This window comes from Hemitrygon akajei, chromosome 6 (genome assembly GCF_048418815.1).
Source record: "Hemitrygon akajei chromosome 6, sHemAka1.3, whole genome shotgun sequence".
NCBI classification, from domain to species: Eukaryota; Metazoa; Chordata; class Chondrichthyes; order Myliobatiformes; family Dasyatidae; genus Hemitrygon; species Hemitrygon akajei.
In genome coordinates, this window is record NC_133129.1 from 65581659 (window position 1) to 65600508 (window position 18850).

At 42.8% G+C, this 18850-nt stretch overlaps 2 protein-coding genes across 3 annotated transcripts in view; one reads left to right on the forward strand and one right to left on the reverse strand.

Moving 5' to 3' along the window:
• mamdc2a (MAM domain containing 2a) overlaps nt 1–15261 on the forward strand; it is a 137335-nt gene extending 122074 nt beyond the window's left edge. The window contains exons 12-13 of one of the 2 annotated variants that reach the window (XR_012099267.1): nt 1167–1251; nt 14753–14802. Coding sequence is in view for 1 of the 2 variants with exons in the window: in XM_073048521.1 (XP_072904622.1) it covers nt 1167–1251; nt 14753–14823 (156 nt within the window). In the remaining variant the exon portion in view is untranslated. Of the gene's footprint in view, nt 1–1166; nt 1252–14752 lie in introns of both variants that reach the window. The other variant, XM_073048521.1, reaches the window with a different exon arrangement.
• A 2468-nt stretch (nt 15262–17729) lies between these two features.
• klf9 (Kruppel like factor 9) overlaps nt 17730–18850 on the reverse strand; it is a 103450-nt gene continuing 102329 nt past the window's right edge. The window contains exon 3 of the mRNA XM_073048524.1: nt 17730–17963. Within this exon, the coding sequence (XP_072904625.1) occupies nt 17923–17963 (41 nt within the window). The 3' untranslated portion in view covers nt 17730–17922. The remainder of the gene's footprint in view (nt 17964–18850) is intronic.

Here is an 18850-nt window from a genome sequence, read left to right on the forward strand (position 1 = left end):
ATGTGTTTCTGGTTTCTGGATACTCTTTCTTTAGTTAATTTGTGGTGATTTGATCGGGGTGGCCTGTATCAAACACTGACCTGAACTGAATATGGACTCTTTTGATTTTGTGTTTCATATTCTGTGATTTTCACTCTTTTTCTTGTTGCCGTTTGCGCGTTTTTTTTTTGCGCTTGGACAGAAGGTTTGGTATCACACACAAAATGCTGGTGGAACGCAGCAGGCTAGGCAGCACCTATAGGGAGAAGTAGAGTCAACATTTCGGGCCGAGACCCTTTGTCAGGTTTGGTATCTTTTCTTTGAACGGGTTCTGTGTTTTTCTTTGTTTTGTGGCTTTCCCAGGGTTGTATACTGCATACGTACTTCGATAATAAACGTACTTTGAATCTTTAAATTTTCGTATCTTTGAATGTCTGTGGAAAGAGAAACAGAGTTAATGCTTCTGGTTAAAGACTCTTCATCAGAACACAGGCTATCTGTAATAGGGTGTGATTCCTCTTGATGCTTCCAGCTTCTCTGCTACCTCGACTAGCTTGCTTTCTCTTTCCCATTCCTGATGAATGGTCCGTAACATGAAACATTAATTCCGTTTCTCCTTCCACAGATGCTGCATTACCGGCTGAATGCTTTCTCCACCTTATACTGTTTTTATTTCAGATTTCCAGCACTGCAGTTTTTCTTTTTGATTTTCATACTGTTTTCAAAATATAGATGGGAGCAGGCTATTCAGTACATGGTGCCTGTATTAGCTCTTTAAAAGATATCCACATTTAATTCAACTCCACCATGTCCCTACAAATATCTCCCCTTTAGGTTTTATTTCCATTTGTATTCACTAATGAGACTTTCAGTGAGTCACTGCAGATCACAAGAGTCCTGAATAATGGTTTTTAACCCGAAACGTTGGGTGTTCACTCTTTTCCATCGATGCTGCCTGACCTTCTGCGTTCCTATGGCACTTTGTGCGTGTTGCTTTGGATTTCCAGCGGCTGCAGACTTTCTTGTGTCACAGTGTCATTGTCATTTAACTAATGGGCTTAAATCTCTTTCCAAAGCTTACTGATCCTGCAACTGCTGGAGACAATTTCCTACCGTGCCCTCCCCCATTCCTTTTGGCAATGCATTCCAAATCATAATCACTAACAAATAAATATTTTGCATTTCAGATTGTGTTTGAAGCAATCCGCGGCCCCTCAATAAACAGTGACATCGCAATCGATGACATTTTATTCCAAAGTGGACCATGTCAAGGTATCTCTTTAAATTAATGCTAAATCTACACTTGAAAATGTATTTAGTCCTTGGATGAACTAGGCTTAAGTTTTCTTGCCTGAGGTTTAACCTCCTAATCATTACTGAAAGACTGTTAAATACTATTTGACTGCTGATGAAAACAACAGTATGCAAAAGGAAAACACTTAACAGGTCCATGAGGACAGATCAAGGAAAAGAGGATGACTATTTTCAAAGAGGTAATTTTGCCATAGTAAGTTTTATCTGTTATCAAGCCTGATTAACCCCCTCTGGGTATCATCAGACTGCTGGATAACTCTCTGTTGCTGTGTCTAATGCAGAGCTACAGCAGCTGAATGAGGATGTGTGATGAAAGAGTGCTGTGGAATATACATGACGTTTGATTTATTGTTCTGCAACCTTTGGTGAAAACAACTGTATTTATAATTTGCCTCCTTTCTTTCTCTGTGAGCTCTTTCAGCTCTCTGCTCTTATCAGTAACCTGCATAGCACCATCTCCAATTCCCATCCCTTCACCACAGGACCTAAACTACCATAGTCAAACCCCCACTTCCTCTCTTGTCACTCTTTCCCCTGTAAGTCTATCCTTAATCTTCACTCCCTGAGAGCTCTATGGGTCACTGATCCTAATATGAGACGCGGTGTCAAATCTTTGGTGTTCCTGTGATATGTCTCAGAATGTTTTACTGTTGTATAAAAGTAACTTCTTGCTCCTTGTACCTGCAGATTAGTTTTACTTATTTAAATTTAATTAGTCATATCCTTATACAAATCCTAAATATCAAACAAAGACTCTGTTGTGTCAAATCAGGTTTGTGGGTTCAGTGAATGGGGATAGAATACACACACTACTGGTAAGGAGGTTAACAGGGAGGCCGTGGGCTGGCCTGGGTGCCGCATATCCAGTAATTACTGCTTAACGTCCAGGGTGTGCACCCCTCCACAGCACCGTTTGGTTTTGACACAGTTGCCCCAGGATACTGCTCCTGCTCACGTTTGCTGTGCCCCTCTGAATGGCTGGATCCATGCTCATTGTACTGCATGCACCAACAACTCTTCCCCTCCCCTGTTGGCAGAGGGATTACTATGAGTCAGGACCTTGGGATCAGACAGATCTTAAGTGGGGAAAGTGGCTGGAATGGACGACTCCCTCCTGGCTTCCCCCAACAGTCCTGTTCTTTTTGGTTAAATGGGATCACTATCAGCGGCACCCTTTCTGTAGCATGTGATGGCACCCTCAGTCCAAGGCATTGGTGTGGTTTGCTTACTCATACACCATCTGTGGAAATGTCTTGTAGGATCTCATGCTGACCACTGCTGTCAACATCCACCACTTCACCATACAATAATGTAGGGAGTCACAAACTCACTCCTTCCTGGTTAGTCAATGAGTGCTGTTATGAACCCCATAACTGGGTCACTTACCAGCAAAGATAGAGAGGTCCGCTGAAGTCTGATGGTACCATTTTTAAATGTTTTTATTTATAAAGGGGCACAAAAGTAAGGTTAATACAAACATTCAGATAATATACGTCGTCAATACTCAATCTAAAGCACGGGTATAGTAATAATCAACAATGCGAAGTAGCTCTATCGTTTGTCTAGGGGTAAACTATTGTCTGATGGAAATATCAAAGTCTCTGAAGTTCATGCAGGCTTTTAGCCTTTCGGAGACCGCTGGGGCTCACGTGTTGGAGAGAGAAAATAAACTTGCCAGCCTGTTGGACTCAAATCGTTGAATCGGGAACGTGAGTTCCCCGTTGTCAGTTCGGAATCCTTTTCGGGGTTATCAGCCACTCGATTCCCTAGCTAGGGGAACCGAATCACACGTGACTCCCGAACAGCTTCCCATCCTTACGGGAGCGATGAGCGATGGTGTCTCCATCTGGTGCGTCGCTGGCTTACTGCCTCTTGCTGTCCCCTTTTATCGTGACTGGCAGATTTGTAGATGTCACTCAAGGTAGGGTGATACAATCCCCACCCCACATTGCCCGAGGGTGTCCATGTCCCTGATAGCTGGCACGTACTATAGAGTTGCAATTCACACAGGTGTCTCTAAGAACAATGGTCGAATCCGTTGCATTGTCTCTTATTTTCTGGGTCCAAGACCCGAATTAATAGCGATCTTGCGATTCTCCGGAAGGAGGGGGCTGGTCCCGCACCCTTCGGCCCCTCAGAGCTGTGGTACATTCATAACAGTGCATAGACAGTTTCTCCCTGTGACACCACCCATCATGTTTTCCCTGATCCGCACACCACAATCTCCCCGAGCTATGGTGGCCCTGTGGGTGCTGCACCCACACCAACCCCAATTCCTCCTCCACCTGCAGAAGATCCAACACTGCCGATCTGGGGCATTGGAGACCCTCCCAGGCCCATTAGCCAGGTTATTCACCAACTGTTGCAGCACATTCAGCTACCTCTGAAAGGTGCAGGTTGGTGGGGGGCAGAAGGCCAATCAGTTAATTTGCTGTTTCAACAGCCGGTTCAGACACTCGATCAACCCTTCCATCTGTGGGCAGTAGCAGATGTGGCGCATCCACAGAATGCCAGACTCCACAGCCCACCCTGTGGAATGTGAGTCATTGTCCGAGTGGGGCAAGAAGATCCACCAGTGTCTTTTACAGAGCCTCCATCGAGGTGTACAGGGAACCCTGAGAGGAATGTGAGGAATCCTGCAGAGAGCAGAAAGAGCCCTCATCAGGAGAAGACTTGGAGAATGACCCTTCTCCCTAAACAGCCTCCTGACCTCCTTCCCCTGGCATAGCAGGTAGGAGTAGGAACCCCATCTACCTGCTCCTTTGGGGTCCTGGATCTGAGCAACATTTCCTTGCAGGTCACCCCTGGGTGCTCGTCTAATTTGCATACCCAACTACGGGGACTTTCCTTCTGCTGCGTACTACGGTCAGCCTCTTACTGTTGTACCTTTACAATAGCATCTACGGTACTCCCTGTCACTGCTCCCAATCAGGGTAGTACCACTCTCTTTAAACCAGGAGGAGCTGCTTTAACTAAATACTCCACCATGGTCAAGGTTAACCTATGATTCTCCGGTGGGTTGTCGCTATCATGATAGATCCCTTTGATCGCGAAGGACTCTGTCCCTTCCTCAGCTGGGCTCCACTCTTCCCGGAGTTGCAAATCCCACTCGAAGAGTGAGGGATACCTTAACTTCATTGCCGCTATCACTCTCCCCATAGAGATTCCTCACCCGCTTGGGAAGTGGGTAACAGTCTCAGGGCATTGTTAATCACGTGGTGAGATGACAGCCATGCCCAGGACACCCATTTTCCTGTTGGATAAACTCATTTCAGCATTCCCCAGCATCCCAGATTGTCAGCAACCATGTGGGCAAATACTCCCCTGGCTTCTGCTTATCTTCCAGCTCCACCATCTTCTTAGAGGAGAACTCCCTGATGGTAGTTGTCTCAGTGAGACCCACTGAATTATCCTGTCCAGGTCTTTCTCCCCCAGCCTACTGCTGTTCCTCACCCTCTTCTATGGAGGCTGGAGATGTTGTGGGCCAGTTCCCCCTTGGCAGGTCTGGGTCCATAGGGCTACCAATCTGACCTGTACTGATGAGGCTGAATAGTGGGAAAATTGCTCACTGAGAGGGGAAATCCCATCCTCACTATCTAACCAAACGCCCCCTCCCGACATTATAGCTTGGAATTTAACGAGGTCCAGTTGCCAGTTAGCCCTGCAGGCAGACTCTGACTGCGGTGCATTGTGAGCCAACAGACCATTTCTGTGCTCTTCTATCTCTCTCGTCTGAGTCTGCGCTGATCAGGCAACGTCCCTCATGGTAGCACATCTCTGGTTTAGCACTTCCTCTTTGCTTCACACACTAACTATCTCTTTCTCCTTTTGGGAGATTATCTCGTACTTGTTGCTTTACTGTGGCTGCCGGCAGCTGAAAAGCACCTTTCTGTCTCCCTTCCTCTTGGAGAACCCGACCTCAATAAGTACAAACACAATGTGGCAGCCCCGTTTTCACCCCACTAGGGTCTTGTCTGATGGGTGTCCAGTAGTCTGCAGGCAGATTGGGTCTTGGACAGACCAATGCCCAGAAACAGAAAAGTCCACAGCAAGTGGTGGATACAACCCAGTCCATCACAGGCAGAGGCCTTCCCACCACTGAGCACAAGAAAGTAGCATCTGTCATTAAGGACCCCCACCATCTAGGCCATGTTCTCTCCTTGCTGCTGCCATTGCAAAGGAGGTCCGTAATCCTTAGATTCCACACCCTCAGCTTCAGGAACAGTTATCACATTTCAACCATCAGGTTCCTGAACCAGCATAGATAACTTCACTCACCTCAAGTCTGAATGGATTCCACAGCCTATGGACTTGCTTTCAAGGCCTCTACAACTTATGTTCTCATTATTATTTATTTACTTATGTATTTTCATATACACAGTTACTTTTTAACAAAGATTTTTGTCAGTCTTTGTTTCTGTGTAGTTTTTCATTGATCACATTACATTTCTCTAACTACTGTGAATGCCTGCAAGAAAATGAATCTCAAAACAGTATCAAGTCAAGTCAAGTCAACTTTTATTGTCATTTCGACCATAACTGCTGGTACAGTACATAGTAAAAATGAGACAACGTTTCTCAGGACCATGGTGTTACATGACACAGTACAAAAAACTAGACTGAACTACGTAATAAAAAAAACACAGAGAAAGGTCCTTCATAATGCTGTTTCCTTTGCGGATATGTGGTGTATATATATGGTGAAATGTAAGTACGTTGATATTAAATTTACTTCAAACTTTGATAAGTATCTGAAAAATACTATCTGAGAGAGTGGTGGATGCAGTCACTAATAGCATTTAAGAAGCAAATAGAAGAGCACTTGAAATCCCTAGACAGTGAGGGTATAGGCCACGTGCTGGAAAATGGAATTAGTGTAGGTGGCTGCCCGCTAATCAGTGTGGGATAAACAGCCAGTTTCCATGCTATATGTCTCAAAGACCATGCAATGATTTTCCGTACCTGTGCCATTGTTCTGCTTGAAGGAGCTTTGGCTACAGGCAGATGTCTTGCATCACTATATTGTCAGTTTTAAGACTCCTCAAAACTGTGAAATGTGGAAACCAATGCAAGAAGATTAAGTTCTATCATAGGTTACTGATGTAGTTGGGGTCTGTTGCAGTAAGTGTCTAAGTTACCTGCTCATCAAAAGCCACACTCCCGTGTGGAGCTGAGGACTATTTCATTACGGAGCATTGCAGCCTCTACCATACGCTGCTGTTCAGCTGATGTCACTGCGGTTGTAGAGTTTAAATCTAGTGTGCAGAAACAGCTCACTCTTTTCGCTCTCTGGGTCACCATGGGCTAATTGACGGTGCCGTTGAAATGGTAAACTATGGAGGTGTGAAACAATAAAGAAGGCCTGGGCTAACACTTTAAATAAGTACTTGCCACTGTCTACATGGTTTGTGTTTGTCTTGTCCCAATACTTTAGGTGCTCAGCTTAGATAAGTATTTGTTACCTTGTGTAAATTGAAGGGTTTACTGAATGCTTAGTGTCTCTCTTGTCCTGCAAATGAATGGTTAACCTACTTATAGTAGTGAGTGTCATTCACCAAGCTCACGAACCTGATCTCATACAATTGGCTCTGCAGGCAGGGCTTTACGAAAGCGGAGTTAAAGCAGGGGACCAGCTATAACTGTAGAGAATGCAGCAGAGGGTCCAAAGGAGCCACAGGCTTGACTGTTGCTGTTGTATCAGCCTTAACCCCTGACAGGTGGAAATTGGCTACTGTATATAATTTACAGTGGACAGTGAAGAAGACTAACATGACTTACAGCAGGATCTGGACCAGCTGGAAAAATAGTTGATGGAATTTATATGTGCTAGGTCAGGCATGGGCAAACTACGGCCCGCGGGCCATATGCGGCCCGTTAAGCTTTTTAATCCGGCCCGCAGAACTTGATGAAATTATATTAATAAACCTTGTTAACACCTCAGATCCATCCTGAGAATCGCCACAACAAAACTAAATCCAGACTTTGATGCGCTGGCTAAAAAGGGAGACCAACAACACTGTTCCCACTGAAATTAAAAATAAGTTTCTTCGTTGTGTTATGTAAAAAATGCATTTGAAAATATTTTTTTCAATAAGCCTTACATGTTACATGTCATTTCTGTTAAGTGATGGACATGAGTAGTACGCAGGTGCACGTACGTTCTCAAAATAAAAAATGCGCTCCAGATCAAATAACGCACTCCGCATACTGGCGCGCTGTCACTGTTCTGTCCTTCTGCTGGTCGTTGTTGAGTTTTGGCACAGGGGACAATTGAATAAGAAGGAGCAGGACAAGTAGACCTGCATCTCCTACCGTTTTTGAAATAAAGACAGTCAGGAGGAGAGTGATGATGATAATATCTTGAAGGATAACAGAATTTTCAGTGCTTTAAAATAATAACTGTTACTATTAAAAAAAGCTGTATTTTATTCATTTAATTTTCAGTGTTTTAAAAGTCATTTCAATAAATAGCTAAATACCATGGGACTTCAAAGACAGATTTTTTTTAATGCATTTGTTCATTTTCAATTTAAATTAAAGCACATGTTTTCTACATATCCCATGATATTTTATTTTCTCTTATGAGGTGTATTACCAAAACACTCCGTCCATCTGCTCCTGGTCCCTGTCAAATTTTAGAACCCTTTGTGGCCCACAAGTCAAAAAGTTTGCCCACCCCTGTGCTAGGTCTTACCCAGTGACCGGTAGGGCATTGAGGAATGTAATAGAACAGAAGGATCTGGGAATACAAATCCATCATTTGTTGTAAGTGGCATCACAGGTGGATGGGGCTGTAAAGAAAGCTTTTGGCACATTGGCCTTCATAAATCAAAGTATTGAGGATAAGAAATGGGATGTTATGTTGTAGTTGTACAAGACATTGCTGAGGCCTAATGAAATATGTAGTGTGTATTGTGTGCAGGTTTGGTCACCTACCTACAGGAAAGATGTAAATAAGGTTGAAAGAATAGAGCAAAAGTTTATAAGGATGTTGCTGGGTCTGGAGGACCTAAATTATATAGAGAGATTGAATAGCTTAGAGCTTTATTCCTTGGAACGTAGAAGGTTGAGAGGAGACTTGATAGCAATATACAAAATTATGAGGGGTATAGATAAGGTAAATGCAAGCAGGTTTTTTCCACTAAGTGGTTGAGTGGAACTACATCTAGAGGTCATGGGTTATGGGTGAAAAGTTTAAGGGGAACATGAGGGGAAACTTCTTCACCAGGTCATGAGTGTATGGAACGAGCTGCCAGTGTAAGTGGTGCAGTGAGCTCGATTTCAATGTTTAAGAGAAGCTTGGATAGATACTGTACATGGATGGTAGGCATATGAAAGGCTATGGTCTTGGTGCAGGTCAATGGGAGTCGGCAGTTTAAATACCTTGGCATCGACTAGATGAGCTGAGAGGCCCGTTTCTGTACTGTACTCTCCTATGACTTCATGACTATATCCAACAGTGAAATTGCAATATTTTTACAGCACATTTTTTACAACAATATCATGAAAGTGCCAAGGCATTATGGAACTGCAAGACTTATTTTCTGAATATTGCTGTATCTTGACAAACAAAAGCTGGTTGATGCATCTTAATTTACTTAGGTTTCCTGAGCTGGGAGGCAAGGTTGGGGTTATTTTTGGGAAGAGCAGTGAAATGTATATGAAAATGAAGTTTGTGTATATTGCTACAACTGGAATCTAGCAGATATTAGACCTGGGATACATCTCAGCGCCCATGGATACATGAAATTGTTTTTCATCTGACCAATGCTTAGTCACATCATAGTTCCTTCCAAACTGTGTTACCTCCCACAGCAGGTATCTCATCATAGGAGCACTAGGATAGGAAGCAATTCAGACAGTATCACCTATTTCACGAGATCCGGGCTGATGTGTGATGAGCTTCTTTTATCCCCTCGACTCCATCACCAAGGCCTAACAATCATTTCCAATATCAGTCCTAAGTTTTTTATTGGAGTCCCCCATGTGCTACTCCCCTGAACTACTTGACTGTTCGATTGAAGTGTGCTTTCCTGTATGCTGGAAGGTGTGCTTTCAAGTTACCCCATTCTACCCTTGCTTTGGACAATATTTAGGATCATGCAAGGTCTGGCAGGAAGAAATAAAGTCACTGAAGAGATAAATTTAACAACAGTATAGCTTGTGTTGGAAAATATCGATAAAATTACTGATTTGCAATGAGGTATTGGGACTGTTGATTTGTTTTTTGCTGGAGCCTGCGTTCCATATGTGAACTTTCTGGTGGGTTGGCAGCAGTATTCTGTAGAAGAATGAATGGAAACTCCAACCCCTCTTAGTCTGTTGTTGCTATTATGCTTGGAATTTCTCCAGTGGGAGGGTCTGTGATCAGTCACAGTAAGTTCATTAAAAATGCCTTTCTGAAAGTGCTGCTGATTTAAAATAAAATTGCATTTCCATCCTGTTTTTCTGCTCATCCCAGTGTGCTTTATGCAGTCAGCGATCTGCAGACAGCACTGCACCAGCACCACGACTCACAAATGGGGCTCAGTGGCCTGGAGTTTTGACTGGATAATTACAGGCTATTCAGCTCCACTCAGGCTTACTGTACCTGCAGTGATCCAATGCTGCCCTCTAGCCTTGCCTACTGAGGTCCCCTCGTTGGTCTACCTGATGTACGCTGTAACGTCAAACCTAATGCAATGTCCTGATCCACTGCAACTTCTCTGACCTTTAGCATCATAACCCCAGTCTCGCTTTGGTGCATAATTCTCTGAAGTGGAACATAACCTTCTGACTTAGTCAATAGAATCCCCCATTGAACATGGGGCATACTTCCAAAAAACAATTTAGGCCTGGCTAAGCTCCAGTGGTCAGTAACATGAAATATGTAGTGCGTATAGGAACCCCTGCATCCCTCATTTATACTGTTAAGCCTGCCAGAAATCCATCTTTGTGATGCGTAGTTAAGCTGTACAATGCTACACAGCTGAATCGGAGAAGTTGCATTTACATTTCACTTTTCATTCAGTAGAACATCTGCAGTTTATGAGAGAGAAAAATCAAATTAAAATTGAAGGAGAACAACACAAGGTAATGTTAGAATTAGCTTGGTGCAAGATTTAAGTTTTTAGATTGGCCACCAATAGTAAGCAGTTGACCCTGGGGATGTGAAAGACTTGGAGTATTGGCACACTCAGAATGAAGTACAGCTTTCACTGAGTGGAAAATATGTTCCAACTTTACTGACATCCTTAATTTTGTCTGTAAGTCAAAAGATGCAGAAAAATTACTCAATGGCAACCACACCCCCGTAGTCTGGTAATGAACATCGTTTAAAAACATACAGGACTTAATAAAGAACAAATACTAAATGAGGGAGAGAGGAAACTAGTTCTTCAATTTCTTGGAATGACCATATACACACTGATGACTTGGTTAGTTACCTCCTGTACCTAATAAAGTGGCTACTGAGTGTATGTTCGTAGTCTTCTGCTGCTGTAGCCCATCCTTTCAAGGTTCGATGTGTGTACACCGCTATTTTAATGCATGGTTATTTGTTAGTCAGCTTCCAGTCAACTTGAACCGGTCTATTCTCCTCTGACCTCTCTCATTAACAAGGCATTTTGGCCCACTGAACTGCCACCCACTGTATTTTGTTTTTGCTCTGTATGTAGTCATTAGCAGAATGTTCAAACTGCAGATCAGGATGGATCCTAGGTCACTGGAGCGATGGGAAAGCAGCTCTGTTAGTTGCACAAGAGTGCCACTCCCATGATGGAGCAACAAAATTTATAGATTCTTTAGGTCAGATTTTGAGGGACATTAAGTTCTTAGAGACATAGAGCACTACAGCACAGAAACGGGCTATTCAGCCTATCTAGTCATGCTGAACTATTATTCTGCCTAGTCCCATTAACCTGCACCCCTCCATAATACCCCCACCCTTGTACTTATCCAAACTTCTCTTAAATGTTGAAATCAAACTCGATTCACCACTTCTGCTGGCAGTTTGTTTGCGATGCTTTACAGTACCAGCGACTAGGGTTCAAATCCCGCCGCTGCCTGTAAGGAGTTTGTATGTTCTCCCTGTGACTACGGGTGTTTCCTCCAGGTGGTCCAGTGTCCTCCCACATTTCAAAGATGTACTGTTTGGTAGGTTAATTGGCCATCATAAATTGTCCCACGATTAGGCTAGGGTGGATGGGCTGTGTGGCTCAAAGGCCTGGAAGGGCCTGTTCTGCACTGTATCTCTATAAATAAATAATTCACTTTGGAATAAAACACCCCTCAAATGATGGAGGGATGAAACTTCATTCAAATGCCTACAATGTGCACTGTTTCTTATTATCTTGCCTACTCTTAGATCTGCTTGAAGAAAAGATTACATCGGTTGACAGTAAGGTTTACATTTGATTTTATAAATATCATCTCCTCTGGCATCATTACCTCCCTATTTCTATAGGCCCGTCCCAAGTTATAAATGCCTGACTTACGAACACCTCTCCTTACAAAAGAGCTCCTGTGATATTCTTAAATTCAAAAGTCTGATGTATGTACACACTAATTGGCCACTTTATTAGATACAACTATTCATTTATGCAACGATCAGCCAACTTTGTGGCAGTAACTCAATGCATAAAAGCACGTAGACATGGTCAAGAGGTTCAGTTGTTGTTCAGATCAAACATCAGAATGGGGAAGAAATGTTATCTAAGTGACTTTGACGGTGGCGTGATTGCTGCTGCTAGTCAGGATAATTTGAATACATCAGAAACTGCTGATCTGGGATTTTCACAAACTCTATAGAGTTTACAGAGAATGGTATGAAAAGCAAAAAAAAAACACAGTGGGTGGCAGTTCTGTGTGCAAAAATGCCTTGTTAATAAGGGAGGTCAGAGGAGAATGGCCAGACTGGTTCAAGTTGACAGGAAGCCAACAGTAACAAATAACAATGTGTTAAAACAACAGCGTACAGAAGAGCATCACATCAAACCTCCAAAAACATAGTTTCAAAGATTACTCGGCCACAGTAAATCACCTCCAGTGTGTTGGTGAGTGGTGTAGACTTGCTGGGTTAAAGTGGCCTCTTCCTGTACTGGAAAGAAATATGGTATTGATCTCTGAACCTCCCTCAGGATGAAGGAACTGTAATCTGGAAGTAAAGGACTGAGCACAAAATCATTTCTGTGGCATTTGTGCAGTTAAACATACCTTTACAATCATTTATCATCTTGTACAAAAAAGGTGCTTTAGAATGACCCTACTGCCCAGTTGCCAACTGACTCTTATAAGTAACACCAAACAACATTTACACATAATCTTTGAAGTTGAAAATTACACTAAGATGCCTCTCAGTTATGTTATCAAACATAAAATGAACACCAATCCATATACTCAAGGAGAGAGGTTTTGAGAAGCAGCATAATGAGGACAGAGGCAGGGAGGTTCAGTGAGGGAATCCCAAGGCTGAGAGCCCAGAAGGCACAGACACCACTAGTAGATGGATTATGTCTGAGGACAATTAAGAAACTAGAACCCGAGGAATGCAGAGGTATTGAAGGAGTGACAGAGCTGAGGTCAGGTGAGGTCACGGAAAGATTTAAAAACAGGGGAATGAGAATCTTATAACTGAGCCACTGCCAGTATAGGTGAGTGACCTTCATATGAAAGCTGGCAACAGAGTTGTGGTGAACTTCCATTTGCAGATGGTGCACATTGGGAAGTTGGACAAAAGCATGTTGCAAATGCAGAACACAGAAACTACAATAAACTGTGGAAATCCTGGCATAATTTGAAAACTTTAATGTATTATTGGTCAATTCTGTGGCATTCTCTCTACTTTGCCAACATTTTGAACTGTTGCAGATGCAATCTAAGTGTGTGTGTTCCATAATTATACAAATATACAAGCTATTTAAGAGTGACACCTCTAATAGGAAGTGTCTGTGAAGGAGCAGACAACTCCTCAGGTGAGGAAGGTCACTTGGCTCGCCAGTTTTGAAGCATTCTTTTCACTCATTTCACAGACCATCCCACTGCTTTACTGTCTTAACTCACTTCAGTAGAATTAGTTAATAATTTAAAAAACTTATTTATATAAACACACACAAAATGCTGGAGGAACTCAGCAGTATCCAATGGCCGAGACCCTTCTTCAGGACTAGAAAGGAAGTGGGAAATTCCTGAATAAAATGGTGGAGGGGCGGCAGAGTAGAAGAGGGATAGCTAGAAGGTGATAGGTAAAGCCAGGTGGTGGGAAAGGTAAAGGGCTGGGGAGGAAGGAATCTATAAGGAGAGAAGAGTGGACCACAGGAAAAAGAGAAGGAAGAGGGGACCCAGCAGGAGGTGAGAGGTAGGTGAGAAGAGGTAAGAGGCCAGAGAGGAAGATTGATTTTCCTGTCTTCAGGTTGGAGGCTACCCAGACAGAATATAAGGTGTTGCTCCTCCACGCTGATGGCTTCATCCTGGCACAAGAGGAGGTCACGGATTGACATGTCAGAATGGGAATGCAAATCTGAATTAAAATATTGGGCCACCCAGACGTTCTGCTTTTGGCAGATAGAGTGGAGGTGCTTGATGAAGCAGCCCCCACCCCCAGTCATGATGGGGAAGACCAAGGTAGAGGGGGCTGCTTCAGGAGCACTGTATACAATAGACAGTCCCTGTAGATTTGCAGGTGAAGTGTTGCCTCACCTGGAAGGATTGTTTGGGACACTGAGTGCAGGTGAGGGAGGAGATAAATGTGCAGGTGTAACACTTTGGCCACTTGCAAAGTTGTGCCGGGAGGGAGATTAGTGGGGAGGGATGAATGGAAAAGGGAATCATGGAGAGAGCGATCTCTGTGGAAAGCAGAGAGTTGGGGGGGGGGGGGACGGATGGAAAGAAGAAAAGATGTGTTTAGTCGTAGAATCCCTTTAGAGATGGTGGAGGTTGCAGAGAATGATGTGTTGGATCCAGGGGCTCATGGGGTGGTAGGTAAGGACAAGAGTTAAGGGGGCAGGAAGATGGGGTGAGCATGGTTGGTGTCAGGAAACCACTGCTAGGAGTGTTGGTGAAAGCAGATGCAATAGTGTCTTTTAGATAGGCACATGATCCATACCCCTTCATTCCCTACAGACCACGTTCTGGAAGAAGCAATTAGTTTAACTTGGTATCATGCTCGGCATTATAGGCAAAGGGGCCTCTTCCAGTGTTGTACCGTGCTATATAATATGCAATCCACTCAATCAGCTGAATCACATTCTTGTCCCTGGATCTTGGGATACTGGCCATTTCCACCACAGAACCCCACAATGTATTGCAGCACCTCTCATGTTAAAAGCATGTTCATAAGGTTAATGACAAGTTTGGCACCTAACATTAGGGAAATGTCAAAAAGGTAAGTTTCAATGCAAACCAGATAACGGTGGGTTAAAGTTGAATATTTTCTTCCTGAACATAAGCGTTTATGTTACCTGTGTTGCTCTTTCTCATTTAGATTCGGAGAGTCCTTTGCCATTTGACCCAGAATCTCCAAATGAACCTGACTGGTACAGCATTTATATCTGAATAGAGGTCCCCGACGCAAGCCACACTGAGAACGTTTGAGTCATAGGAGCTTGATGTGGATCTTGCAGAAGTTGTAAATATTTTTTCCTCCTCACAGGACAGAAGATTTCATTTGATTTGAATGTCTTCTTGCTCAGAAACTTTTAGCTCAGAAAGGTGTTATGTTTGTTTTGTATGAAAACGTAGTGGCCCCAGGGCTTCTTAGTTTCTAGTTAGCAATATCCAGTAATCGTAATTACTGAAGAACTGTAAATATTAAACATTTCAGACTGGTAAAAGGTGATGTTTATGAGTAATGTTTCAGTTTAATGTTTGTATTCAAAGACCATTAGAAGCATAGCTAGCTATTGCTTCTTGGCTATGTCTTACAAAATCCAAATGTCAATTGTGTTCTATATTTATCCAGAAGAAAAATAAAATATATAAACTAAACCTTAATTGCAATTTATCTGTTTCTGAACTGGAGGTTCGATCAGTTTGCTCTTTAAGTAGAGAACTACATATGTCGATCAAAACGTGACCTTGGGTAATAAAATGCAGTGTTAAAGCAGATGCCCGAAAAGCTTGATCAAAGGACTAGATTTAAAGGAGCTTTTCAGATGGAGGTGGAGATATTTACTGCATGTTTTTATGCTGTATGACTCTATAAGTGCATGAACCAGTTAAATGAGGTATGCTCCAACTGAAGTACTGTGACTGCTTGTCAGAAACAATGCCAAAATCTTAAGTGAAGTGTTATAGAGGTTTAGAGAGATACAGTACAGAAATGGGTCTTTTGGCCCAACTGATCCATGCTGATCAAGTGGCCTATTTAAGCTAGTCCCATTTGCCTGTGTATAGCCCATATCCCTCTAAACCAGGAGTTCCCAACCTTTTTTATGCCATGGACCCCTACCATTGATCGAGGGGTCTATGGACCCCAGGTTGGGAACCCCTGCTCTAAACCTTACCTATGTGTGTATTTGTCTAAGTCTGTCTTTTAGATGTTAATGTGCCAGCCTCAACAACTTCCTCTCACATCTTCTTCCATTATACTGACCACTCTTTATGTGAAAACACTGTCCCATGGTTCAATTTTAAATCTTCCCCTCCCACCCCTCTTTAACCCAATGTGTTCTAGTTTTTGATTCTTTTTCCCTGGGTAAAAAACTGTGTGCATTCGCCCTTTCTATGCCCCTAGTAGTTTTACACATCTCTGTAATACCACCCCTCAATCACTTATGCCCCAAAGAATAAAGCCGTAGCCTGCCCAACATTTCCCTCTAACTCTTGTTTAAGACTCCCAGTTTGACAAGTTCTAGGATCAGAGTTCCACGTGGGTAAGAGGAACAAGGGCAGGTGACCCCTGGGTACGCAAGTTAGTGAGACCAGAGTTAGAGACCTGGACTTTGCCAGCGTCTTCATTCATTGTCATCGGCATGTTCTGAGGTGGATGCCGAAGATCAAAGCTAAAGGTCAATAGGAAGTTGGCTCTGATGGCCGAAGTCCTGGGTCTGCGAGTCCACTGGGGTTAGAGGACTTGTCTGTATGGGTTCTTCAAAGTCTTCTTTGCATTCTATCCAGCTTAAACATTTTCATAAATTTTCTGCATTCTTTCCAGCTTACTAGAATGGCACTGAATGATAAAGAGACTGGAGAAGTTGCATAGTTCTCTAATATCAGAAAGATATTAGATAAGATATTCGATAAGAGGGGATTGGAATGAAGAGTTGAACATCACGATTGTTAACCAGTAATGACAAAGCAACCAAATGAGGAAATTTATTTTATTCCTTTGTGACAAGAAATGATCAAGGAATGAATCAAGCAGCTTCAGTGGTGTCTCTGAAATGGGGGAATTGATTAAGTGGGAATAGAATCATATATTCCATAAGATTTTCAAAAGGTATTGATAGGATAGGTGTTAAGAGAGTGAATCCCCTGGCAGTGCAGCATAGGATTTGAAGACAGTCTCCGGGAATGGGTTGGATAAAGGAAAATGAGGAAAAAATGCTTTCTCTCAAAGAATTGTGGATCTTTGGAATTCTGTACCTCATGGCATGTGGATACTGAAAGAGCAGATTCAATGTCTTTTAAGATGGAGTTATTGGGGGATGCTGAGATTTCTGTTGAAGATTGATCACTAGGGATTATATTGAATTTACCTATTTTACATAACTCACTTCTAATGAAATAAATAAGCACTTGGACGTTAAAGGAATTATAGAATATGGATATCTCATGGGACAGTGGAGACGAGGTCTTACTGATTGCTAGATTAGTCTTGGCCCACTAATCTTTCTATACTTTTAACTACCTGGTGTATAATTTAGAAAACTAAAAGGGAAGGAAGAACAAGTATTTAATTAGACAGTACTTTGAAGAGCCAGCAATGGTCGTATGGGTTGAATGGCCACTCTGTGCTGTCTCATTATGACTTCGTGAATGTTTTTGTCCCACTCACTGCCCTGAGTTGGGGAACACTGAACTCTTGATCCTGAATTAGGGAATGCCAAGCTCACTGTCCTGAATTAGGTAATGCAAGATTCATCCAGCTCTTAATTTATTATCCACAAATGGAGTGTGAGGGGGCAGAGAGCTGGAACAATCTTGTACACTGTAGTTTTCCTAGGATGATGTGAACCCCAGTCAGGAAACACAATGGAAGGATGAAAGTATTTCAGAAGTCAGAGACAGGTATTACAGCTGAAACTCTGCTGAACCAGAAAACTCGAAGTGCAGATATGAATTAATGTGGTTGAAAGCAGTAGATGCAGAAATTGTTATTTAAAACTTCTTAACCTCAGCTAAACAAGCAAGACAATGTTTGTGGATGGAACTAAAGCACCCTTTATAGCAGAGGCTCACTGTGATTGGATGGATTATCCATCAATCCACGTCAATGTGCACTAGGTGAACTGTGATAATAAACAAGGCTTTGGCAAAAGGAAGCACTTGCCTCTGACAAGTTCCGGTCATCTCCTGTAATAACACGGATAGCAAAAGTATGAATATTTGTTTGATTTGCATTGTTACAGGACAGATAGCAACACATATCGTTCGTTTTAGATCTTTATTCTAGAATGGCTATCTTTTAGAATGTCTTTCATTCACTAACCTTCACAATGAAAAGTTAAAAAAGAGATGTAGACACCAGGAATCTGAAATAAAAAAAACAAAGTAAGTGTTTCATGTCAGAGACACAAGCAATTCTACAGATGCTAGAAATCTTGAGCAACACAGGAAGTCAGTAGCATCAACAGAGGAAAATAAGCAGTTGACGTTTTGGACCAAGACCCTGTGAAGGAAGGCTGAAGCCAGAATAAAGTGGTGGTGGGGAGGGGGGAGGGGAAAGAGTACAAGTTGGCAGGTGATAGGTGAGACCAGGTGAGGTAGGAGGTGGGTGGGTGGGGGAGGGGCTGATATGAAAAGCTGGGAAGTGATAGGCTGAAGAAGAAGATACCCAGTAGGAGAGAATAGTAGACCATGGAATAAAGGGAAAGCAGTGGTGAACTAGAGGGAGGTGATGAGCAGGTCCTGAAGGTGGGGAAGAGACCCAACAGAACAGGGCAAAACAAAAAAAGGTATGGAACAGAGGGGAGTGATTACCAAAAGAGAAACTGATGTTCATGAAATTGTGGTGAGGTGGAGGTGGAGGAACTGGGAGAAGCAATAGCATTTTTACAAGTGACAGGGTGGGAAAAGGTATAGTCAAGAGTGCTGTGAGAGTCAGTGGGTTTTTAGAAGATGTCAGCAGATAATTTGTCTCCAGATATGGATTCGGTGAGATCAAGAACGAGGAGATAGTTGTCAGAAATGGACCACGTAAATTTGAGAACAGGTAGGAAGTTGGAGATAAAGTTGAAGAAACTGGTGAGCACAGATACTCTTCAACAGAACTGGAAGAGAGATAGCCAGTTAGTTGTAAATGCAGGGGGGCGTACTGAATAGAGCAAAGGGAATACCTTTGATAGGCTGAGGCTTGGATTTTCCAGTTTACAGAATTGTTTGGTATATGAAGGCATGTTAATGCTGTGAGATGCAGGTC